The sequence below is a fragment of the Emydura macquarii genome, unplaced genomic scaffold (assembly GCF_026122565.2).
Source record: "Emydura macquarii macquarii isolate MOO-44397 ecotype Brisbane River unplaced genomic scaffold, CSIRO-AGI_Emac_v2 contig_705, whole genome shotgun sequence".
In the NCBI taxonomy this organism is placed as follows: Eukaryota; Metazoa; Chordata; order Testudines; family Chelidae; genus Emydura; species Emydura macquarii.
The window spans coordinates 11,582,430-11,609,405 of NW_027130842.1; the positions used below are offsets into that span (position 1 = coordinate 11,582,430).

The 26,976-nt window shown below is 43.8% G+C and overlaps 1 protein-coding gene across 3 annotated transcripts in view; it reads left to right on the forward strand.

The window, feature by feature from the left end:
• Positions 1–26,976, forward strand: part of MTHFD1L (methylenetetrahydrofolate dehydrogenase (NADP+ dependent) 1 like) — a 229,645-nt gene that overhangs the window by 83,256 nt on the left and 119,413 nt on the right. For all 3 annotated transcript variants that reach the window (XM_067542406.1, XM_067542408.1, XM_067542407.1), the window contains one exon: positions 19,280–19,391. In XM_067542406.1, the coding sequence (XP_067398507.1) occupies positions 19,280–19,391 (112 nt within the window). The remainder of the gene's footprint in view (positions 1–19,279; positions 19,392–26,976) is intronic.

The window sequence follows — 26,976 nt, forward strand, 5'->3', positions numbered from 1 at the left end:
CATTTTTACCAGAAATCTGATAAGGATTATGCTTCTCCAGCCAGAAACAATACAGGATAATTTCTGACCAATCACAACAAGCCAAGGAGTAAACTATATTCATAAAAAAAAATTTTGACAAGTGAATATATTTTGGGGAAATTGGAATAGCCACAAAATTCTTTGAAATAAAGTATTAGTTATGGATTATTCATTTGGCTCTATTACAGACATTTATGTTGAGAAAAATAAATAATGGAGTGCTAGAAACTTAGTTTGTGTCGTCCTAGAAATCTTTGTGCCAAATGCAAATAGCTCTCTTGCTTTTTAATAGATTTTTGTTGTTGAAAACTCAACTCTAAAAATATTTAGACAGTGCAGTGATACACACAACTCCCTGTCTTCTGAACATATTGAAATCAAGTCCCCAGTTTATAACAACTTCAGCCCATGAGAATTCAAAGCATCATCAATGTTTTTGTTTTGAGGGTTTTTTTAATGGATTATTGCTTAAGGAAGGAATTTGATGCATGTTTTTCATTTCAACCATGTTGTAATATTAGAATAGAGTTTGTCATGCTGAGCATTTCACTATAGCCTGCCTTTTGTGAGTTGAATTGGTTTTTCTTGCAAAGATTTTTCTTCCAAGCGCTATATAAAGAATGTATGTGCGTATCAGTACTTGTATAACATTCAATAACCGAAACAAGAGATCACACAGAACCAAGAAATATGCTTCCATGAATACTAAATTGGTATCCAGACTACTTTTTGTGTACATCAGTCATGAAATAGCTGTGATTCTGCTGTTTAGTTTGTATTACTCTATTAGGATTGTGTGTATCTGTTCGGAAATGGTATCGTGTAAAGAGCTGTTGTTTTGCTGTGTTAAAACAAAATGATAAATGTCAGAATAGTTTTATTGGATTCATGGGCGTTTGGTCATGGGAGCCACACTTTTATTTTTCGGTTATTCTTCATTGTGTACTACTTTATTCACCTTTCTAAACAGTACTGATTTCTGCCTTTTATGTGGCACTGGTCTTTCGGGTCCATTCCGTGCTATGGCTGATATGCCCTGTGATAGTTTTTGCGGTCTCCAGGACTGAGAGTCACATTGTGACTCTGTGCTCTCCAGCGAGACTTGCTTGTGTTTAACTGGATCAGTTCCCTGACACCACCAGCCTGTTGGCTGCCCAAACACTCTCCTCTGAGCAATGCCAGCCCTGACTTTGCCTTGTTGGTCAACAGTCGGTTGACCTAAGTCCCTTTGAAGCTTTCCCCTCTAATGTTCAGCCCCTTCTCCACTGAACACTAACAGAAATACCAGATCTGCTGTCCCCAAACGAACAATGTCCACACTAGATTGTATGATTCAATTCAGGATCAGCATCTTGCTTATTACCATAGTATTGAGATGTAGTGAAATCAGGTTTATTACCAGAGATTCAAGAGATAGTAAGTAAGGATAATGGAAGCAAAATGTTACATATAAAACAAAATCATAACACACTTTCTAGATACAAAACTTAACTTATCAGGCTAACCTCCTGCCTAAAGAAATGTATTTCACCACAAATGTCCTCTGCAGCATTTCAGCCAAGGCTGGTTGAGATTCCATTTTCATGAATGTTAGAGCCTTATCCATTTATTTCCTAGGTGCAAGATGACTGGGTGTCTTCTCTGTTCCCCAATATAGTCCAGTAAGATCTCAAGATAAGGTTTTTTTCCCACCTTCTGTGTCTCGCCCTTGTTGACTTCATATCTCTTTGTTGACTTTGCATGTAAATGTATCTCCATTGTCTTAGCTTGTGGTGCTTAATTTACATTCCAGCAAAGAGACAGGTGAATAAACATTTTTGTCTGACAGGAAACCTGTTTCTCCACTCTGCTGTGATACAGATCCTAGAACATATTTTCAGTTTACATACATAACTCTTTACAAAGTATCTGTATGTACATTTCACGACAATATGAATGACCAGTGTGATCCCAGCTTTCGTTTAAGACCTCGTATGACATTCTTTGGCAAACCAGAAAGTACATACCAGAATCAGGAATATTCTTGTAACCCCCTTGCTATCTGTCATTGAGGAATTCTTATGTTACTATTTCATCAGTAACCATGATCAAACACCATTGTGACTGGTGAGTTCTAGCATCATTTCCCTGACCAGAGTGACTAGGAATTCCCTTCTCTCGCTCTTCCCTCCCCCCTCCCCCATGTTGAAATACCATTTTAAAATATTCACCACCAACAAAAACTGTATTTAAAAACCGCATTAGTCTCGCAATCGAATTCTCACAGACACCCTTGTGCACATTTGAGTCCCTAATGGTTTCAATGCTAATTTATAAGCTGCCTACCCAAACACAGACCTTCTTCTAATTCACCCTTTCTGAGGGGAAAAAGAGGTATTTTTTAAAAATCAAATTACCTTGAATTAACTAATTCAGGACAAAATCCTGCTTAAGACAAGGCAGATTGTAGTGTTCATTCAAGTTAGACTAGGCTCCCCCTGTATTAATGTGTATGTTCCTAGTTTTTTTGAAAAGTTAGCTGAAAAAATAGAAATTCCATCATGTGAAATCATACTGCCCCCTACATGGATCATCAGACCTCTGTCATTTGAGCTAATAACTGATAGCAGTAGTAGGTTGTCATCCTTTATGTGGACCAGCCACTGAAGGGGGATGAGACCTATGCTTTGCATCATAGATTCCACAGATATTTACTGACAGCAGAGGAATGCTGAGATTCTGGAATCTTGGGTTTACTATTCTGGTGGGAAGTATGATTATAAACCCTTCTGATCTGTCCTCCTGAAATATGAACTCCTTCTGCTTGTGTCCCCTCCAGCCTATCCCTATACCAATCCTGTTTCTCGCTTCACCCCTGATTCCTTGTTCCAGACTCCTGGCCCAGTTCCAGTATTCACTTCTGGGTTCCTCATCTCAGTATTCCCATCTGCCCCCCAACTCCTCATCCAATCTCAATCACCACCACTCCATGCCCCATTGACTCCCAGTCCCCCTCTCACCCCTTCTGAACTCCTCACAACTCCCAATAACCCTATCCTCCCAGTCAAGTTGCATCCTCCTCCTCTTGCTGTTTGGGTGGCAACAGGGGTGTCATTGAAACAGCACAGGATAGACAGTCTCCCTGATGTCAGTTCCTGTGCCAAGCCCTTCAGCAACCTGCAGCATCTAAGGCCTGGTCTACACTGACCATGGATTTTGGCAGCAGTCAATGGGGGATACCCAAGTTACTGTACATAGCTTGTGTATCTCCTGTCAACTTCCTAACCTCTACCTACTGTGGCATCTCCACTGCGTTGCCCTCCTGTTGCTACTTGCCGGGTTGGATTTACAGAGTCGACTTCCGGGTTTGATTTAGCGAGTCTTTACTGCCGCTCAGTGGAACCCAGAAACTCGATCCTGCAATGCCAGCTGTGCCTCTGGCAGTGTAGACATAGCTGAAGACTGTGAGCAGCAATTGCAGAGAAAATACTACTCAGCTCCTGTGGCCCTAGGCTGGAGCATGCTCAGTGCAGTTAGTCTTAGAGAACTTAGCTGCAGAACTTTTACAAGTCTGCTAAGCATATGTCAACAGAGATTTTTCAAAGATTTCCAACTCTGCTGAATTTGTTTTTTCATGGGGACAGCAAAAAGCACCTTTCTGAGACTAGTGTGACATCTCCTGTGCCTGCCAAATTTCAAGACTCTGCTCCAAAGCATGGAGGTGCTAGAGCGTCTCAGTGAAAAGGAGGAATTTTTTTTAACATGGGCAAAATATCTTTCCCCTAATTTCATTCTCAGATATGACTGAACCATTTTTGCTGAAACTTTCAAAATAAAATAAAATTTAAATCAGCCTGACACAGACACCTGGCATGGAAATTTCAGCCTGAAGGGTTAATAATGTTTGGCAAAACTGTAAGCAATTGAAAACAGGAGCTAATAATAGGAAGTGTTGGGCAACCTTAATGATTGGTAATGTTACCAGCTCTGCATATAATAAATGTCACACTTCAGCAACTTTTACATTTGATGTTATGACTTGTTTTAGCTGTACATAATGATTTCATAGTGTTTTATCCATGTCTGTCATGAAAGATACTCTTGTGAACTGCTCCTATAACATTTGACATTTATTTATACCATGTGTAGCAGAGAAACTACAGTATCTAACAACTCTATGAAATGGCAATATGGTCTCTAACTCAAGTTACATATAAAGTGCCAGTCATAGCAAAGATGATAGCAAGGTGTGATAAATATCATCCTGTCAGCTGTTGATAATCTTGCATGTTTTGCCTCATGCATGGTTTTCTTTCTGCAGTCTTTTGATAACTAAGTATTCTTCTTCGAGTGATGTCCCTGTGGGTTCTCACTTTGGGTGTTGTAGCATCCCGCACCCTTGATCGGAGATCTGCAACGCAGTACTTGTCTGGATCACGCAACTCAGCCTCGCATTGCCATTGGCGCCTTTTCTGGCACGTGTGTGACACGATCCCTTCAGTTCCTTCTCAAACATCCATGGTCTGAGATGGAGCGAAACAGCAGTTAACTCTTACTCATCTTTCATAGTTTAAAATTAGTTAATAGTTTATTTAATAGCTTAGTTTTAGTCATAGTTGAGTCAGTTTTAGTCAGTGAGTTACTTACCTTTTAAAATATATATATATTTTTTATTCTTCTCTGGTTAAGAGGAGCACATAGGCATCAAAACATGCCAGGTTCCCCTAGTTTCAAGAGGTGTACCTCTTGCAGAGATGCTATGTCGGTGTCAGATGGACATTCACTTTGTGTTCGGTGCCTGGGCAAGACACATGTGCCACAAAAGTGCACTCATTGCAAAAATCTCAATGTATGAGGACCTGAGGTTGAAACTAATATTGATGGAAAACTCCCTCAGACCCTCCTCTGACTCGGGACTGGACAGTCCTGCCTCAGAATGCACACCAAAGAAAAGAACTTCATCTCCAACTCATATTGCTGCGACAAAAAGAAAGCGTTCACCTAAGAGACTCTCCCACATGTACCAAAGATGCTAAAGGATCCTCAGGTACAACACAGGCTGTGACACCTAAGGACCCGGAATGTCCAGGTCAAGAGTTGAGTGAGTCACAAAAACTGTCCTCCAACACGGCACTGCAGAAAAGTATGGTGCCGAGAGAAAACGCGGCACCTACGTCGGCACCAAAACCAACCTCGGCACAGACGATAGACAAGATGCCGGCCCAGGTGCTGACAGTGGCACCAGCTACTAGTGATATACCACATGCGGCACCGACTACTGAAAGGATATCGATCTCTGCACCTACCACTATTACTGACCTGACAGGAAGTGCGGCATCGGGTCCAGCGCTGTCAGGGAAAAAGAAAGTACAAGCATCATACACAGACTTCATCCCCACGATTGGAAGGGAATGCCGAGTCTCCTGTACATTTTGCACATGATGAAGTGTTTTCAGCAATACACTCTCTCAGTGTTGCAGATAGTGATGAGAGAGCTCAATTCTCATCTGAGCACTCCTCCCCCACCAGACCTTTATTAGAGCCATTTGGCCCTCATAGGACACAAGCCATATCCTTATTACGGTCCACCGTTGCTTGCTCCCCCCATGTTATACCATATGCAGTGGCAGAATTGGGATACGTGGCCCTCCTACTTGAGGGCATATGGTAGACCTTCCTGCTCCCAGATGAGTGGGGTGAAATCGGTAAGACCCTCACCTTTGACTACATTGGTTGAAGCAAGGAAGGAAACTTGGGTAGAAGGCTACACGGCAGAGCAAGATCCATCTCCTCCCACAAATGAATCATCCTCATCACCAGATGAAACTGTAATTCCTTCTGCACCTACCCCAAACAGTTTAACCAACTCTTCAAGAGGGTAGCACAAGATCTAGAGATCCCGTTAGAAGAGGTCACGGAGTCACACCACAAGTTGCTGAAAATATTACACACAGCAACATTCTCAAAAATTGCTCTCCCGATGGACGAGGCTTTGATGGAACCCACAAATAACATATGGCAGACAACAGCAGCCATTCCTCCTACCAACAAGAGGAACGACGGGAAATACTATATTCCAGCTAAGGGGATTGAATTTTTATTCACCCATCCACCTCCAAACTGGCTAGTTGTCGATGCAGCGAATCAAAGGAGCAAACAGACAAACTATAAAGCCACACCACAAGACAAGGCCTGGAAGAGGTTTGATCTACTTGGCAGAAAGGTCTACTCATCTTCCACTTTACTAATGAGAGTTTCTAACTATTGAGCACTACTTTCAAATTATGACCACAACATCTACGATAAGTTGTCACAATTTATTGATATACCCAAAAGTAAGAGGGATCAATACAAGACTTTGATTAATGAAGGACAAGCCGTTGCCAGGACATCCCTGCAGGCTTCTTTAGATGTTGCTGATGCTGAGGCCAGGACAACAGCAACGGCCATCATTATGCTTAGGGCTTCCTGGCTCCATTCCGCTGGTCTTCCTAAGGAATTGCAAAACGAACATAGAAGACCTCCTTTCGATAAATCCCAACTCTTTACAGAGAAGACAGATGAACTCCTTCATTCAGTGAAGGATTCTAGGGCTACACTTAGGACTCTAGGCATATACACCCCTGTAACAAAAAGGAAACAGCACAGGTTCCAGCCATATGCTCGCAGGTATCCCTTCCAATCTCAGTATAAGCATTACGAACCATAAAGGAAAACAGAGATCACACAGATGTAGACAACCATAACAGTCATCTTCCATTTCCCAAACAACACCATCTAAACAACAGTTTTGAGAAGTTGGTTGAGGGCCTGAGAAATGCCAATCAACAAACAGTGCCAGAAAAGAAAAATTTTTAATTTTGGCTACGACAGTTCAATTTCCATTGGTCAGCAATAACAACGGACAAATGGGTTTTAGAAATCATCAACTCAGGATACACTATCCCATTCATGTCCATCCTCCCATCCACAACCTCTCCCCGTCCCTTTTCTGGGACCCATCTCATGTGCAAATATTGCTCCAGGAAATAGATATCTCCTACAGCTAGGAGCAATAGAGTACATACCACCTCATCACAGAGGGAAGGGATTCTATTCCCACTACTTTGTGGTGCAGAAAAAGAGCAGAGGATGGAGACGCATACTAGATGTCAGGATGCTAAACAGATTAGTGAGGCAACAGAAATTCAGAATCGTCACTCTAACAACCATAATACTGTCACTGCAAAGAAGCGACTGGTTCAGAGCCCTTGACCTTCAAGACGCATATTTCCATATTACTATCCACCCTGCACACAAATGTTTCCTAAGATTTATGGTATCTGGCAATTATTACCAGTACAAAATTCTATCACTTGGCCTTTTGGCAGCACTGAGGGTTTTCTCCAAAGTGCTCGCTGTGGTGGTAGCACATCTAAGGAGACAGGGAATTACTATATTCCCGTACTTAGACGATTGTCTAATAAAGGCACCCACTCAAAACCTTGTCAGACAAGCTACTGCTCAAACCATAATTCTCTTTCAGACACTAGGACTAAGGATAAACACGGAAATGTCTACTTTGAACCCAACACAACGGTTGGAGTTCATAGGGGCAAACTTGGACTCAACAATAGTCAGAGCATCATTACCAATGCCAAGATTCAAGGCTGTTTTGGACCTAATATCAATTATAAGGAACAGCCCAACAATAACAGCATGTATTGCGCTACAACTCCTGGGACACATGGCAGTTACAACGTTCGTGGCACAGCATGCTCAACTACATATGCGATGCCTCCAAGGATGGCTCACTTGTGTCTACAGACCAAACAGACACGGTCAGCAAGGTAATGACAATACCAAGCGAAGTAAGACTCTCCCTTCTATGGTGGACCCAAGAAAACAACATGAGGACAGGAATCCAATTTTCCCAGACTCCGCCTTCACTCATGATCACCACAGATGCATCACTCCTCAGATGGGGAGCACACATGCAAGATCACACAATACAGGGCAGATGGTTAGAAACAGAGACCAATCTACACATAAGCATACTAGAGCTGCGAGCAGTACGCCAGTGCCTGTCGGAATTTACTACCATATATAAGAGACAAATCAATAAAGATCATGACAAACAACATAGCGTGCATATTTTATATAAATCACCAGGGAGGAGCAAGATCCCACTCCCTGCGCAGCGAATCGATGAAACTCTGGAACTGGTGCATAAAGCACAACATTAGTATATCAGCGACATAGCTACCCGGGAAACAGAATGTCTTCAAAGACAACCTAAGCATATATTTTGCACAGAATCACGTGTGGGAATTGAACAACAAAGTCCTGAAAGACATTTTTCACCAGTGGGGGGCATCCAATGATCGATCTTTTTGCCACAAAAGAGAATCGCAAATGCCATCTTCTCTGCTCGAGGGTGGGACTTCTCTGCTCGAGGGTGGGATTGATGGGCGATGCCTTCCTACTCAACTAGGGCAAGGGACTGCTGTATGCGTTGCCCCCATGCTAATGATGCCCAAGACCCTACACAAAATCAGGGCTGAAAAGGCCATTTTGATAATGATAATGCCACCTTGGCCCAGGCAAACATGGTTCTCAGGTCTTCTGAACATGTCATTGCACAACCCTATAATGCTTCCTATGAGACACGATCTCCTTTACCAGAATGCCGGTCAGATTTATCATCCAGAGATACAGAAACTTCATCATACAACTTGGTTGATAAGTGGTTCCGACCCAAGGGGTTAGAATGCTCGGAACAGGTTAGACAAATACTATTACACATTAGAAAGCCAACAACGAGAAAAGCTGACCTGCGGAAGTGGCACAGGTTCAAATCCTTGTGCAAAGACAAACAAATTGAGGCAATGTCTTCCTTTATCTCGATAATCCTTGAATTTATGCTGGAACTAAAGAAAGCAGATTTATCAATTAGTTCTCTAAAAGTACATCTGTCAGCAATCACTGCCTTTCATGACAAGACAAATGATACAACCATATTCACTCATCTGATGGTAAAAATGATTCCAAGTGAGTTTACAGAGGGTATTCCCAATCATACATGCCCCCACACCATCATGGGACCTAAATTTAGTACTTAGAGTTATTACAAGGACACCATTTGAGCCTATAGCAACATGCTCACTCCTCCGCATGTAGGAGAGATCAGTGCACTAATGGCCTACTCTCCTTATGCAATATTTCATAAAGATAAAATCACCCTTAGGCCTCATCCAAAGTTTTTGCCAAAGGTAGTATCAGATTTCCATGTTAACCAGCCATTCATTTACCTATCTTCTCTCCGAAACCGCATACCAATGTACAGGAAGCAGCTCTCTACACTCTTTATGTCAGACAAGCCATAGCCTTTTACACAGAGAGAACAAAAATATTCAGAAAATCAGACAAACCTTTTGTATCCATGACAGAATGCACAAGAGGCAAACCCATATCTAGCCAAAGACTTTCCAAATGGATATCAACATGTATCCGCATATGTTATGAACAAAGAGATTTACAAGCTCCTGCAGGAACTAAGGCTCATTCCACGAGAGCAATATCCACTTACATAGTGTTCCTGAACAACATTCCTATCATGGACACATGCAAAGCAGTAACGTGGGCTTCAATACATACTTATGCAATTGATCAGGCATCTGCTAGAGACATTTCACGAAGTCCATCTGTACTTTCATCTCTGCAAATCAAATAACACTGAAGTCCCCCCACCAAATTTGGGACACTGCTCTATAATCACCTAAAGTGGAGCACCCACAGGGACATTACTCAAAGAAGAAGAAAAGGTTACTCACCTAGTGCAGTAACTGATGTTCTTCAAGATGTGTGTCCCTGTGGATGCTCCATTATCCACCCTCCTCCCCTCTACTTTGGAGTTCTTGTACAGGACTCCACGGTAGAGAAGGGGGCTGGGTCGCACGTGTGCCAGAAAAAGCGGCATCAGCACCAGGAGGCGGAAGCTGTGCACACGTGACCCAGGCGAGTACTGCATTGAAGATCTCCGATCAAGGATGCGGGATGCTACAACACCTGAAGTGGAACCACCCACAGGAACACACATCTCGAAGAATGTCAGTTACTGTGCACTAGATGAGTAACCTTTTCTTTCCCTTATTTGTGGAAAGTCATCAAAATGTATACACAGTGCTGCTGATAGTTTGTATATATAGTTCATATATATATATAGTATAGAATGGTTCACAAAATGAGTGGCAGCTATGCATTTTGAGGCATGGTGTTTTTCATACATTTTTAAGGAGGCTTTGGAGATGACCGATGTGGATTTTTTTTATAGCTACAAAGGTCATTCTGAGAAGATTTTTAATCCATTCATTCAAAAGTGTCTCTACGGTCCCTGGGGTTCATTCAGCCAGCGCTTTTTTTGCTCCAGGAGTTTTAATGCTTACAAGAATTAATGAGAGAATGAAATATTTAATGAACTCTCTTCTATTTTCTGGGGGATTTTGGAACTCTTGTGCTATTTTTGGGGGAGGTTGTTTCAGTAGGAGATTTCTCTGATTAAAAGCAGCAGGGTTGGGCTTTTTTTGTAGCTAAAAGTTTGTCAGTTTGTCAGATGCAGTTGTCTCTGATTAAAAGCTCTTGGGGCTTTTGCTATTTAAGATCACTTGAACCTGGCACTTCAGGATACATGATAACTTGAAAAACAATTGCTTTATGAGCAAACACTATGCAACGTTTTCAGCTATCCTTATGTTGTCTTTTTTTTAAACTAATGGCTCACAGTACTGTATGTAAACCTCCCCAACAATAAAGCCCAAGGTAAAAATAAATTCAGTGGACTAGACTCCGCAATAGACTTTTAGATGTTAATTTTATAGCTGTGGTAGTTGTACAGGTAATTCTTTTAATATGAGAAAAATTGTAGATTAAAGAAACAAGCTAGATTTGTAGAAACTATTAAAAGCCTTGATTAAAAACAGCATAGGTGGGAATGGTTGTTTATTTTACTTAGGTTATAACCTGTTTGAGGGTGGGGGCCATCTTTTTTGTTCTTCTTCGAGTGCTTGCTCATGTCCATTCCACTATAGGTGTGCGCACACATCCGTGCACGGCTACCGGAACTTTTTTCCCCTTAGCAGATCCTGTAGGGCCGGTTCCGGCACCCCCTGGAGCCCCGCACACATGCTGCGATATATGAGGGGCTGCCGACCCTACGCCCCCTCAGTTCCGTCTTTCCGTCCGTGACGGTTACTGGAACTGCCTGTGCTTGCACTGCAAGTGCTTAATTCCCCGTGTTTTGAACTTTAAGCAATGATTTTGCATGTTAACTAGTTAGTTAGCTTAATAACTGTTCTTAGTGGTAGTTAGAGACTTTGAGATAGTCTAGCTGAGACTTTACTGGGAGCGGGTATGCTCCGGTCTCATGGCTTCAAGCCGTGTGCTTCTGGCGGGAAGACTTTCCCCCTAAGTGACCCCCCCCACCTGAAGCATGGGGGAAAGCTTTCGTAAGGAGAAGATCTGCAAGGCTTTCAGATGTCCAGATAATCCTCCTGAAAACCTTGCTCATGGAGCCCCCGACCAGCTCCGAACCAATGTGCTCCGCTGCGGTACCCAGCATGCCATTGGTGCAGAGGGCACCATCGGCACTGACCTGACTCGGTACCACGAAAAGACAGAATCAGCACTCAGAGTGCGGATACTCCCCCGCACCGACTAAGCAGGTGGGGTGGAGCACCGATCCACACCGAGCTTGGATCACGGAGGCTCACTGCCTGAGCCAGTGTCTCCAGCCAGGGAGCCTCCCCCGACCCTTGGGAGTGGGGGAGCTTCTCAGCACCTACCAGCACTGTTGACTCTGTAGGCCGTCAGGCGGCAAAAGCCTTGTTGGCCTTGCATATGCCACCGCCACCCATACCTCCACGAGAGAGATGGGGCTGGCGTTACGGGGGAAGCCCGCGTTGGGACCCCCTGAATGGCTCAGGAAATCCCCAGAACGGGGAGGAAGATCTCCTGCAGGCCGGTTTCCTAGGGTAGAGCAGAAACGCTCACCTAGAAGTTATCCCAGGTCGCGGTCACCAGACCAATCTGCTTCGAGGCAGAGAGCGAAGTCTCCCGCCCGACACTGGTCTTGACCCCCCGGCACCGGGTGAGGTCCATCACACCGTTTGCCTGCAATGACGCAGAGCTGATCCTGATCACCGGAGACAGTCTTGGTACCGAAGAATTTGCCAGGCGGTGCCGAACCCAGTTTCCGGAGACAGACTTGGCATTGAAGAGTTCACCCCCCACACCAATGCAGTGCTGAAGTCGGATGCCAGAGACAGACTCGGCACTGAGGAGATCGCCCCCCGCACCGAGGCAGCACTGGACCTGGATGCCGGAGACAGCCTCGGAACCAAGGATTCGCCCCGCACCGAGGCTGTGCCAAACTCGGTTGTCGGAGACAGACTTGGCACTGAAGAGTTCACCCCGCACCGAGGCCGGGCAGAACCTGGTCGCCGGAGTTTGACTTGGTGCCAAGATGCACGTAGAGCACAAAGTCCCGCTATCGGGATGATGCTTGGGTTAGCCCAGCTCACTGGAGCATTGTCCATATGCCTGCTCCAGCCGCGGCACCCACGTCGAACCTCGTAGTTGAGGTTGTTGATGTCGAGGGGATGCTCTTCGGAGCGATGGAGCACCTGTGAACCGGGGCACCTCCCCCCCCCCAACTCCCGGGCTCAGTACTGCACAATGAGAACCTTTGGGGCAGCCCCACCTTGGTCTTTGGACGGTGCCTCCGTGACTCTTTGGGGAGGTAGTCGCTGGGGAGCACCACCAATGAAAGGTGCCAGAGCCCCAGGCGCAGGTAGCCCTGGATGGCCTCAGAGGCAATGGTCACCCAAATGGCTGTATGGAGGCCTATGGGGTTTCCCGGGTGGGGATGGGACCATGGTCAGTCAACTCCTCGGGGATGCTGTCAGTGCCTCGGGTACAGGAGAAAGGGCCATAATTCGCCCTAGGATGACGACTTGAGCCCATGGGCAGGGACTCCTGTGGGGACCACCTGTCAACTAGAAGAAGTGCTGTGGCTCTCCACCCTTTCCTACCCGCTGGATGAAGCATGCTTCTGGGCCCTGGTTAATTCTAGGGCACACTGGGAATTGCTCAAAAGGTGGCCTCCACCTTGGGGCTGGAGGCGAGGGAGCTAAAGGAGCGTCAGACAGCCTCTTTAATGTACTAGTGGTGGGCCCCCACAGTGGGGGTAGCCCTCCTGGTCTACAAAGGGGTGCTTAAGATAGTGAGGACCTCGTGGCAAACCCCCTTCTCCGTAGCCCGATACCTAAATCAGCCGAGAAGAGTATTACGCCCTAGCCAAGGGGTTTGAATACTTGTTCTGCACCCTGCCCCAGGTCCCTGGTGGTGGTTGCCACCAACCACAAGACTAGGCAGGGCAGCTGGGCTCTACTCCAGAGAATAAGGGTGGTTGTGTGCCAGACTTGTTTGGAGAAATATTTGTATTCAATAGCACTACCAGCAAGTAGAAAGTGAGCCCTTGGGGGACTCAGTGAGCTGCTTTGCTGAGGCTCTGCTCGGCAGCAGACGCTGAACTGGTATACCATTGTGGAAGAGGGTACCACGGGAGCTAGAGCAGCACTCCAGACATCCTCAGTTGCTGCTGATTCGGTGGGCAGAGCCATATCCGCCGCCATCGGCATGCTCAGATGTTAGTGGCTGCAGTCCCGGGCTGTCCCAAAAGGTCCAGCAGCCTATCCGGGGCCCTCCCTTGGACGAGTCTGCCTTGTCTTCGGTTTAGATGGATGTGAAGCTGTGTGGTCTGAAGAACTCCAAGACCACGCTCTGTTCCCTAGGCCGTTACATGCCACGTGTCAGGCAGGTTCCCAGGGACAGCAGCAGCAGAGGTGTCAGCAGCGGCCGTCTCGTAACCTAAGGGACAGAATCAGGGGGTCTAGGAGACACCATCCGCCCTGAGTGGCTCCTTAGGCCCTCGGTAAGGATCATCTCTGCGATAGGGCAGTTGGAAAAGGCTCTTTCTGATGTTGCATGCAAGGGCAGCGCCCTAGCCTCTACCCTCCTTCCAGTTCATGTGGGCCACGATGCCTTCGGGCCACTGGGTCCTTGATACGGTTCGGTGGGCTAGGCCCCCTGGTCATCTCCGCTCCCCGACGGCCCCCGCGACACCTCCCCCTTCCTCCCTCTCAGTGGCAATTCCACATTCAAGAGGTTGAGGCCGCCTCAGCCCGGAACAGTGGGAAAGGTCCCTCAGGGCACGGTGGAAGAGGTCTTACTTGAGGTACTTCCTCGTCCCCTAGCTAAAGGGGATTTAAGGATGGTGGCATACCTACGTCGTCTCACAAATGCTGCAAAGGACTCAAGGCTCACATGGTCTCCCCAGCTCCAGTATTGGACACAGGAGCCTGGTATGCCGCCCTGGATGTCAGGGACGCATATCTTCAATGCTTCCTTCACCTCGTAGTGGTTGGCTCCTTCTAATGCTTTACGGCTTATCCTGTGGCCTGTTCTCGGCCCCAAGGGTATTTACCGAAGGCCTGGCAGTGGTAGCTGCATGCTTGAGGCAAAAGGGGGTGCAAGATTTGCCCAAGGCAGGCCCAGGTCCCAAGTCCAGAGCAGTGTGAGCCAGTCAGGCACCACTTGCGGCTGGTGGATCCTGCTGGTAAACAAACAAACGGTTGCGTTAACTCAGGTGCAGCCTATGGAATGCATTGGCGTGACCGGTTGCTTCCCGGGCTGGGCCTTCTTGCCCCAGGCGTACTGTGAGACAGCGTCCCTCAGGATGGCCCACCTGCACAAATGCTCTACGACAACAGCCAAACGTTGCCAATAGCTGGTAGGTCACCGGGGGGCCTGCACCTATGTGGTGAGGCTAGCGAGCCTGACGCTTAGGTCGCTTCAGTCATTAGCTTCGGTGTACAGTCCAAGCAGGTAACTTACGCACCGGGAGGCTACGGTCCCCTCTCCTCCCCTCAACTCCCTTCTCTTCCCCCCCCCCCCCACCCCAAGAAAAAATAAATAAAACCAGTAGCAACCCCTAGCCTCCCTAGACTGGTGGATGAACCCTCAGGATGTGTGGGGGGGTGTTCAGTTCGTGGAGCTGGCTCCCTCGGTTACCTCGGGCAGAGGGTGAAGAGTTGTATCAGCGCTGACCTCAGCTCACAAGGCGTCTGGCCAAGGGAGGAGAGGCATCAGCACACCAATGTAGAGATCCGCGAAATGCTTGCAGGACTTGCAGAATGTTCCTCCGCTTATCGAGAGCAGGGTGGTAGAGGGGCTGACAGACAGTACAGCGACCATGTGCTACATCGACAGGCGGGGGAAGCCCATTCATCAGCCTTATGAAGGGGAGCTATCAGTCATTAAGACCTGGTGGTGATCACCTCCTGGGGGTGACAAACAACCAGGCAGACGGTGTCAAGGGGTCGCTCTCCCTCACCACGATGGGTCGCTGTGCCCACTAAGGGCGTCTACGACTGTCTGGAGGTGGGGGGTTTCCCAAGGGGAATCTGTCCGTATCGGCCTGGAACACGAGGTGTCCCCAGTGCTACTCTCTCCGTTGTCAAGGGGCTGGGGCGATCGCCAACACCGTCCATCTGTAGTGGTCAGAGAGCTTCATATTAAACTTTCCCACCTTTCCCCCCCTGCATACAGTCCTGCTAAAGATGAGGAGACGTTAAACAGATGCCATCTCGATTGTTCCGGCCTGGCCACGCCAGCACGGGTTCAGCATACTGCTGGTTTTCTCGATTGCCCACCTCAGGAGCCTCTGAGACAGCGCGATCCCAGATCCCAGGATCACGGTCACCTGCGGTGCCCAGACCTGGACCCTTGACACCTCAAGGAGTAGTGGATCGGTGGCCGAGAGATGACGAGCAAGCCACTCAGAGCAAGTCCAGTGAGTCCTGCTAGGTAGCAGGAAGCCCTCCACGCAGGTTGTGTACCGGGTTAAGCTGTTGCCGGCCAGGGGGAGCCTCGGGGTATTCCCCCCAATCTCTCGCCAGTGCAGGCAATCCAGGTAATACTTGCCACAGTTAAAGCTCCAGGGACTGGCTGCATCCTCCATGAAGGCCCACCTAGCATCCATATCAGCCTTCCATCAGTTGGTGGAAGGGGGATTGTGGTTCTCCCATCTGATATCGGTTAGGTTCCTGAGGGGGGCGGGAGGCTCTATCTGCAGGTCCGTGACCCAGTGCCTCCCTGAGATCTCGACCTCGTCCTTTCACGGCCCACGGGGCCCCCCCTTCGAACCGGCAGCGTCATGCTCTCTACCCCTGTCTTCTGGGATGGTGGCCTTCCTGGGGGCATTTAGCTCGGCGAGGAAGGTCTCCAGGATCAGGGCTCTGACCTCGGAGGGGCCCCCCCCCATACTGTAGTCTATAAAGATAAGGTTCAGTTGAGGCCGCACAGGCCCTTCTGGCCTCAGGTGGTTTCCCAGTTTCATTGTGACCAACATATATTCTCCCTATGTTTTCCCCAAACCACATGGTTCAGAGGAGAAGAGAAGGCGGCACTCGTTAAACGTGAGAAGGGCCCCGGCTTCTACATCAGGTGTTCAAGGCCGTTCCGGAGAGCGATGCAGCTCTTCATCGCAGCAGCCGACTGGATGAAAGCTTCACCGGTCTCCGCCCGGTGCATTTTCCTTGTGAATAACTTCCTGCAACAAGTTTGGCTATGAGCAGGTGAAGGTGCTGCTTCCGGGTGCCACCACAGCTCACTCAGCAGAGCTCAAGCTCCATCTACAGCCTTCCTAGTGGAAGTGCCAGGGCAGAGCAGCTGCCAGGCTGGTGGTACATACCTTCACGTCCCACCATGCCTCTGTCCAACGGGCGCAGGAAGATGCGGGCTTCAGCAGAGCTGTGCTGCAGGCAGTTCACCGCTAACTCCAGCCCACCTCCAAGGTACTGCTTGTTAGTCACCTATAGTGGAATGGACATGAGCAAGCACTCGAAGAATAAAACAAGGTTACTTACCAGTAACTGATGTTCTTTGAGATGTGTTGCTCATGTCTATTCCACAACCCGCCCCTCGTCCCTGCTGCTGGAGTTGGCGGAAAGAAGGGACTGAGAGGGCATAGGGCCGGCAGCGCCTCATATACTGCGGCATGTGCACGGGGCTCCAGGAGGTGCCGGAGCCGGCCCTACAGGATCTGCTAAGGGGGAAAAAGTTCCGGTAGCCGGGCACGGAGGCGTGCACACACCTATAGTGGAATGGACATGAGCAGCACATCTCAAAGAACATCAGTTATTGGTAAGTAACCTTGTTTTACGTGTTTTGTAACATGTCTACCACATGATTAGGGCCCCTATGAACTGCTGCTAATAATAACAAGCTTTGAATAGAGGGGAGGATCACACATGTAGAAGCTCACTAGCAATTTGAAAGTTTCCCTAGATCAAGTTGAGTTTTTGCATAAATTTATAAAACTCTACCGGCATTTCATTTCTATGGTCCCAAGAGGACATAAAGAAACACTGAATCTGAAGGGCAGGGGCATAGTGATGCTGGTAATCTATATAATTCTTTTTGTTCTAGGACATGATTTTTGTTTCATTTCCTTTCTTTCTGCTTTTGTTCCACTGTTTCATCTTTAAAACATGTACAGCAGGTTAGCATCAGAAGGTTCATGGGAATTATCTTATCTTTTCGATAACATCCCCATCACACATGCACTCACACGGACGTATACACTTATTTTCCCAAAAAGACAAAATGCATTTTCACAGATGGATCCTGAAATTTTATATGCAGGAGTCTAAAGTACTGTTGTGTCTGCTTGAAGGAAAGTGATTGTGTGTGTGTGAAAATCACTCAGACATAATGTAAGATTAGATGATTGTGGTTGGCATTATGTAAGTGGTGAGGACTATAAATAGTGTCACTAAAACAGAACAATCATTTAAAGGGTTAAGAGTCATCTGTTTTTGTTAATTCACTGAAGTATTTTCTTTTATCAGGGCTGAAGATCTTAAATAATGTAAAGGAGATTAAAATAAATTCATTACTCAACTGTTCTCAGTGGTGGCAGATGACAGAACAAGGAGCAACGGTCTCAAGTTGCAGTGGGGCCGGTCTAGGTTGGACATTAAGAAAAAGTTTTTCACTAGGAGGGTGGTGAAGCACTGGAATGGGTTACCTAGGGAGGTGGTGGAATCTCCATCTTTAGAGCTTTTTAAGCTGCGGCTTGACAAAGCCCTGGCTGGGATTATTTAGCTGAGGTTAGTCCTGCTTTGAGCACGGGGTTGGACTAGATGACCTCCTGAGGTCCCTTCCAACTCTACCATTCTATGATTCTATTACTTCACTAACCTAACTCAGTTACTATGATAGTCTTTGGAGAACATGGACATATTTGGGATTAGTTCCCACATATACCTAATAAATGATTTTAAGTATGTTTTGGTGAAAATAATAAAAGGAGCAACAAGCTTTCTCATCTAGATAATCTCATGCTGTTTGTGTCTTCTTTCCAGTAAAGATATCTTGGAAGCTTTAAAATATTTAATACAAAACAGTATTTCACTTTACAGCATTGGTGCGAACATCTGTGTCTATTCAGAGTGCAATACACATAAAATTAAAGATATTCCTAGGCAATCTGTCGTCTCACATATTCTGATTCATACAAAAGGTTTTTGTCAGTATCAGTTAGATTATATGCTTTATTTAATTCTAGTCCTATTTTGTGGATGCTTTTTTAAAACTCTCCTTTTCTGTGATGCTTATAAAAATCTTGACAACAGTTAGGCTGCTGGTTTGCAGGGACCACATCTTATTATGCTGATTAATTGTTCCGCTGTACTCCCTTGGGGTCTGTATCCTTCTGTTCTTTCTTGTCTTATACTTAGATTGGGGAAGGGATCATTTTTTATTCCGTACTTTGTACAATACCTCTGGCTCCTACGCACTACAGTAATGCTAATACAGTATATTGTTGTGTGTGTGTAGTCCTGCAGTTTTAATTACTGTCATTTAGTGTTCTATTATAAACAAATATCATAAAACAAAAGTGATTGTTCTTTGTTTCTTAACATCTGGACTAGACTTTCACACAAATAGGGCTATATGCCCCTGAGATGTCACTAAACACAACCCTCCCAAAATTATCAATCAACAATGTCAATGCTACCTCTTAACTGTCATACTGGTTTCCAGTCCATGTGCCCTGCCCCCCTACACATAGTTTTTTCAAAATTGTATACACCGAAAAAGTATACACCTATGGAGTCAGTTTCTTCTCTGGCTGTTGTATTACCTGGAATATAAATTCTCTTTTTGTATCTTCCAGGGGACTCCGGTATTTGTGCATGCTGGACCCTTTGCTAACATTGCACATGGGAACTCTTCAGTTTTGGCAGACAAGATTGCCCTTAAGCTGGTTGGAGAAGGAGGATTTGTGGGTAAGGTTTTGGTTTGTTTGTTTTTTTTATTACTCTCTCTCATGACCAGTTCCTGCCAATTGTTGGGGTTTGTGTGTAGGTCCTGGGTGGTGTTGGTGGCTTGTGAGATACAGGAGGTCAGATTAGATGATCCGATGACTCCTTCTGGCTTTAAACTCTGACTGTAGAATAAGGTGCCAGACAGTAGCTGTATAGTTGCCTCAATCAGTAAGTTATATTGAAGGATAAAATCGTACTGACAAACTGTGTTGCTAGTGTGTTCCAGACTGAAGTTAAGAATATTGTTTAATAATTCTTCAAAAGTCACTGTGCAAAATTGGCAGCTTCTTACTCTGTTTCTGGCCTGTTCACTTTACTAACAACATTCCTAGCTTGCACTGAGAGTCACATGAATGGACAGAGTCCTATTAACACCAAAGGAGTTCTGTGGATTTCCACCTGTGCCGTTCTTATTGCAGGATTAGGGCCTAAAATACATTTTTACTATTTATTAGCACTGCTGAACCAATATAGCTATGGGAGAGGTACTGGATCGCATTATAGCTCAAATCTTTCAGCAGAATGATTAATTAAATTACTGAATTTTTATAAATTGGAGATCTCAGAAACAGAAAGAACTCAGCTTGAATTTTAGATTGCAGGTTGAGATTGTACTGCTAACATTTGAAAATAGAAAAATGTACATGCACACTGACTGAATTTGATATGAAAGTCAAAGATGGAAGCTGATGGTACAGTTTCAAGTAACTTTTTTTTTTTTTTACAGTATAATTGCTATTTAAATACTTCTCCACAGTGTTGTGAATCCAAACAATAACAGCACAGGTTGGGAGCAGGAGAATCAGAAAGTCTCTTTTTTATTATTTAAACTTGGTGAAAGACAAAATAAATGCAGAACTTAAATAATAAAAAATAAAATAGATTTTAATCTTTTGGTTTTTTTAATATTCTCAAAATTAAAAGTAAAGATTATTTTTAATGTTCCCAGGGTTATGTTGATATAGATTGATGGTGCCGGTTAAACAAACGCAAAGATGTTTTTGTAAGATTAGATGCTATGTATTTGTAAGTTGTTAAACAGACACAGGTATATTTTTAACTGAATTCCAAACATCGGGAAAATAATCAATATTAGACATTTTCCCTTTAGAACATCTTTGTCCTTTTCCATTTGACGTTTTCATTCTTCTAAAATGGCATTACAAACATGCTCATTTGGTCCATTTTCATGAACGAGGCATCACCCCCAAAAAGAAATCTGAGCTATGTACTGTAAGCTTGGTAAGTAAGAGATGTCAAGATCAGCAGTAGATTAAACATTCCTAAAACAAGTTCATGTGCCTTGTAATTTTAGCATGCACATCTATATCGTACAGAAGGGTGAGGCTTATTTTATGAAAACATTTGTTACAGTTGTCTATATCCTTGGTTCTTTCTGAGTTCTAAAATACAAACATCTTGTGTAAAGGATGATTTTTTAAAAAAATCCTCGCTACAGATACCAAAGGTAACATTGAATTCCTTCCAGTTGTTTTTTGGTTTTGGTTTTGTTATTTTACAAATATGCTTGTGATGACTGATAACAAACTGCCCTGCTTTTCTGACTTCTCACATCTTGAAATCCCTAGCAATCTTAGGTACAGTTAAATTATTTTTCCTAGGACTGTGTTGGGAAACTGAGTGATTTACTATCTAACCTATTTTGTCACCATGTAGCATTACCACTGACAGATATCCAGTGTATAGATAAATCTGAGTCTTGTGTGTCTGCTCCCTTTGAGGAGTTGTGTGCACCCTTTGTCAAGGAAGTTCCTATCTAGGGATTCTCTGAAACCTTGTCTGCCCTTGGATTCACACACAGCAGTAGAAGAAAGTCGTTTTATCCACTGTTGATTGGCTAGAGACCTAGATAGACATAGATACAGGTGGTGTGTCATTTACTGCACTGTAAACCAAACCAAATTCTGACAGATACAGAGAAAGAAGATAGGCTTGCATAAGATGATGTTAATGAACCTTATAAAAATATTGCAAATGTATGAGAAGAGGAAAACTTTAAAAAACATATCGAAGCTGAATTCATAAAAACAGTAAAGAATTACATCAGATGTTGATTTTATTGGGGTTTAACAGAAGATGCATTTATTGTGTAAAGTATCTCTTTGTTATATCTTGTCTCTGTAATTTTAGTAGCAGTGGAGATTTAAAACCAAACTGGAGTAAGGTACAGTGTCTAGGCGGCCTGGTCTAGCAGTCACAGCTGGACTGGGATCCACACGTCAGGGACAGTAGACAGTGAGCAGGAGTTGGAGAACAGGAGTTGGAAGAATCACTAGAGTCAGGTTCAGTAAGCAGGAGTCAGCGTCGGAGTCAGGCCAAAGTTGGAGATCAGAGATCATAACAGGCCGGAGTCAGGAGGCAAGAGCCATGCTGGGATATGAGACTGGAGATCAGAAGACGAAGTGAAGTCTGGAGTCGCAGCAGGCCCAAACTCCATCTGGTTGCCCAGACAACTTCCTGGAGTGTCCTTCAGGGTTAAATAGAGTAACTTGGCCAATCAGAGATGCAGGATACTGTTACACTGGGTTCTTTGGGTGGTACTTCTTGTGGCGCCTACTCTTCAAAGTGCTCCCTGGTTGTGGCCTCCGTAGATGTGGCCTCTTTATGGCCTTCTAGTCTTTATGGCACTGAGAATGTTAACTATCCCAGGCTCTGCAGTCCCAGGTTCTAGTTCACGGATCCTTACAACAGATAGAAATTGCTTGATTTGTCTGTATTTCATTAACTTGAGTTTATCATTTTTTATATACTGTAGATTTACCTTTCTCTTATCACCGGATATTCATCTTGCACAGGTCATTTTCTAATCTCTCCTAAGACTACTATCCTTGGAAACACCAAACAAGGCCGAGTGGTTTTTTTGTTTTTCCTGAACAGCAGCAAAATTAGTTGCATAAAATCATTTTGGATAAAGTTTTTAATTGCTTTTAATTTTCAAAACATTTAAAATTAAATTTTTAATACTGGTTGCAATATCTGGAGTCATTTTTGTTAATATCAGGTCTTTGGTTCATTATCATTGGGCAACGATCGGTGGGCATTTGAATTTAATTTTGGTTTGCAAGAACAACATTCTACTCAAGGTTTGAGTAGGACTCTGATCTTACAACTCATGGCTGTCGAGTGAATAGCAATAATTAAGAAAATGGTGAATTAGTAATGAAAATTTAGAGTTGTAGTCATAATGGAAAATGAGATTTTCCAAGTAGAATGTATACATTTAAAAATGTTTAATACAATAGTAGTAATCTGCTTAAAGTGCACTGATATTTCAAGGGCTGGATTTTCTTTATTTTCTTTCTAATTTTGCTTATGTACACCTGGAAAGGATCTGTTCATTCCCATGTGATAGTCTGAAAATCCATACGAGGCGGGAACACTTTGTACTCTTGATACATTAATTATTCTATGATAATGGAATCAATATTGCATTAAGATGTATAGCAGACATAAGCCCTGTTAACTGTTTCTTTAAATAAATCAAAAGCTTTTAAAGAATTTAACATTTTTAATGTGTTCATTTTAGTGACTTCTATTGCTATATCCAGTAACCTTTCCACATGCCAGGTCTGTTTCATATTTTACATTCTAAGGAGGATGCTGCAAATGCATTTGAATCTGTATCCAAGATGTAGCATGTGAAAGAATCACCTTTGTTGCTGACGATTGTTTCTGCGTTCGGTTCAGCTTAGTGTTGCTTTCAGGCAGTCATAGCTTGTATTTGCACTTCATATCATTTGCTTTACATTTGTCTGTTTAAAATTCTTTTCTTTTCCATTGTTGTTGCTGATGATTTTATGTATTGATCGATTGATTGATTGGATCCACTACCTATGCCAGAGTGTGAGGTGGTATAGTTAGTATAATTACATCTGCATATGCTGGCAGGTAGAGGGGTCATCAATTCTAGATTTTCTTCTGTAGCTACTCCAGTGGAGTGCACCTGGAATGCAGAAAGTAAATCTCCATAAAACTGGGCTCTTTTTAGCTTTTTTAATGCAGTTTAGGATCTGCTAAGAGAAGGCTTTCCTCTAAACTCTGAATTAATAGACTCATGCCTAGATTTAGCAGAGCACTTCAACACATGCTTAACTTTATGCACAATTATACCCATTTCTGTTCAGCAAACCACATAGGCATATGCTTGAAATTAATAATGTATTTAAGTAATTTGCTGAAGTGGGGCTTATCTAATGTAGAGATTTTTGGCAAACATTTCTCACTGTTGCTAGTAAATAACAGTAGCAACAGCCAGAGTACTAGGGAAGTCTAGATGCTGGGCAACTGCCAGTTTTCTAAGCATCATATTATCTGACCCTATGTAGAATAGGTCTGAAACAAGTGGTGTATAAACTGCTCCAGCCCCCATTGTGTCTCTGTCTACATAAGTGCTACCACCAGGAGCTACAAAGCTGCATTGTAAAATGTTCACCAAAAAAATCCCTGCTTCCGTTCTGTGACAGAGATTTTTCAGTTGCAGATCCATGGCATCAATACATCTCTCCTCAGAGGAGAAGGATGGGCTTGTCATTAGCGCATAAGACAATGACTCAGGAAAACTGAATTCAGGTTCAGGCTCTGCCACAGGCTTTCTCTGTGACCTTGGGTAAATCACTTACTCTCTCTCTGTACCTTTACACGTTATCTGTAAAACTACTTTCTCTGTCTATCTTGTCTAATTAGATTGTGACTTTTCAAGGCAGGAGCTGTCTTCTGCTGTGTGTCTGTTCAGAACCTAATGGCACAAAGGAACCTTGCTCTCACGTGGAGCCTCTAGGTGCTACGATAACATACATAATTAACTGTAGAGGTAGAGCTAAGTAGTGAAATAGCTAATTGTTGGAGAGGCTTAGTCAGACTGTTTATTCCCCTTACTTGGAGCTGAATATTGTTCAATTCATGGGAAAGTGTATTTATCTTTTTGTATTGTCCAAGAGTGTTTGTGTCAGTAAACCACCTTGTCTTAGTGTTCATTTCTGCTCATGAGCTGGTGTTGCTTCATTGTCTTTTCTCTGACAAATCAAGTTAAATGAAGAATTGTCATTTTGAAAAACTGCAAAAATCGTGAATGAACAAGGCTCCGTTTTGGGTTTTTAATAGTTTACATAAAACAGGCACATACTATAACACAGATTACTTAGTGATAAAGAAAGTGTGGCATGTCCTGTAACTTGAGTCTAGAGAAGTCTGGATCCATTTTATGTTTTATTTTATTACCCCCTTTGACAAATACTCATATTATCACAAAATTTAGCCATTTCTGTCATTGTAGGAAGATAGTGTCCTCAGCACCCCATTTATTATTACTTTTCATCCTCAGGAGTTAATATTCTACTGACATCCTTTGTTTTTACCCCCCTAAAATAGATTGTTAATCCATTTTGATGGAACTTCTATTTTTTAAATCAAAGATAAAGGTTTTGCAAACGAAACTTTTCAGAAATTCAGGGTAAATTCTGTCATCCATTTCTGGAACCAGTTATGTGTTCTACAAATGAGTTGGAAATGCATGGTGCTATGCTTTTGGAATTTTTTTGAAATGTCAGTTTAAAGCTAACTCCATATGTATCATTTTAAACTTGGACTTTTTGATCAAAGTGCAAGCTTAGCTGAAGTCAGGACTCTTTATTCAGTCTTGGGTTTCTTGAACTATCTCTGCCTGGGAGTTTAATATATGAGTTATTGAAGTGAACTGAAGTCTCATATGTGCAATCATAGAGACACAGAGAGTAGGCCTTTTAAATCACTTATTCCATCCTCTTTGCCAGAGCAGGATTGTTCTGTATAGAGTAACCTTATATGCTTTGTCCAGTCTAGTTCTAAATGTTTCTCTTTTAGAGCTTTGCTTTTGTATCTATATCTATGGTGCTCCAATCAGCATCTAGTTCCTCATTTGTCTGCATTGTCAAGTCTCACTGTTTCATCCCTGGTTCCATGCACCATTTAGCTATAAATTCCTCTTGTCATTGTTGCTGTCAACAGGCGTTTTTATAATTTAGTGTTGTTCTAATGAACCACTGTAGATCACTCTGGTGAGACACGCCAAACAACTTGACAGTTTGTTTCCAATTTCTGTACTGCCCTGGTATGCACTTCATGGACCAAGTTAGCTTAACTGTGGAAGGAGACTTAACCAGACTGATTATTCCCATAACTTCATGCTTCCTGGTAGATCTGTGATACTGATCTTCACACTCATTATGTTTCAGACTTTTACAGCCTCTCACATGCCTCTTTATCCTGTGTGCCAGCAATGTACAGTCCCATCCTTGGTCTTCATTTTTCTTTTATCTGAAAGCTTGCTTGAATTAGTTTGCTAAATCAATTCTAATATCATTTCCTTGTGGTTTAAATCAATAGTTAAACAAAGCAGACAGCTGATGTGGCAGGGAAAGAAGTTGTGAGCCTGGTTTGTAGGTCGCAAGCTGTGGTTCAGGAAACACGATGTCTTTATCTGTATTTAGTTAGTGTTTTTCAGATTTATCTTTCCCCCCAGTTCTCTCAGGCATCTGATCTAGGAATAGTGCCATACCTGGGCCTAAAGGAGCAATTAGAGAAGTAGGGGAACTCTGGAGAGGACAGGGTCAGGACAAGATACCAGAAAGAGAATCCTGCTCAATAGCGTTGAAGGCGGCCAACAGGTCAAGGAAGATGGAGAGAGCATGGTTCTGAGCTTTGCCAGGAATAGGTCATTAGAGAGTCACTTCAGTGGAGTCTGGGCCTAAGGGGAGAGAGCCAGACTGGAGAGGAAGAACTTCAAACAGCGTTTTGTAGACAGCACATTTGATGGTTCAACTATATGTTCTAAACTATATGTTCTTTTTTTAAATTAAAACGGTCGTTTAGATAAGTGAATCTAGAAGCAACCTAGTTACAGCATAGTACTTATTTCATGTTTTTTTGCTCAAGTTGAATACCAAAGCTTTTGTCTTCAGATTATATATACAAGGTTGGTATTGAGCAGAACTCAGATGTTTGTTTGGTGAGTCTGAACTGTTAGGGTGTTTATCTAAACATTATCAAAGCTTTATGGCTTGATTTATAAAATATTCTTAGAATCTGTTGCTTCATGTATATAAATAAATAAAAATACATAAATTAACATTCTATGTTGCTTCAGCATTAACTATAGGTCTAAAAAAATCTCCACTCTTAAAAAAAAGCCTTGAAGCCCCATAAATCACCACCTTATGTAAATGTTTGTGAACAGGTTGGCCATGCACCATGCCCTGAAATTTATCAGTTCAGACTTTCTTAGACCAATGGAGAGATTAGGTTTCAAAGTCAACAGACAGTCACTGAGAACACCCTTCCTTAAGCTGAAATCTCATTGTGTTTAGCTTGAGAGTATCGACTGATCTCAAATGTCTCAATAGAACACAACACGTTTAGAGCAGTTTAGGATTTTTCTTCAATTGCACCAAGAAATAAATTGGAAGGTTCCACCTAAGAAACATTTCGAAAGGACCAGATTTTGCAGCCCTTGCTTACATGCATGAATGTTTACTCCAGTGATCCTACTGAG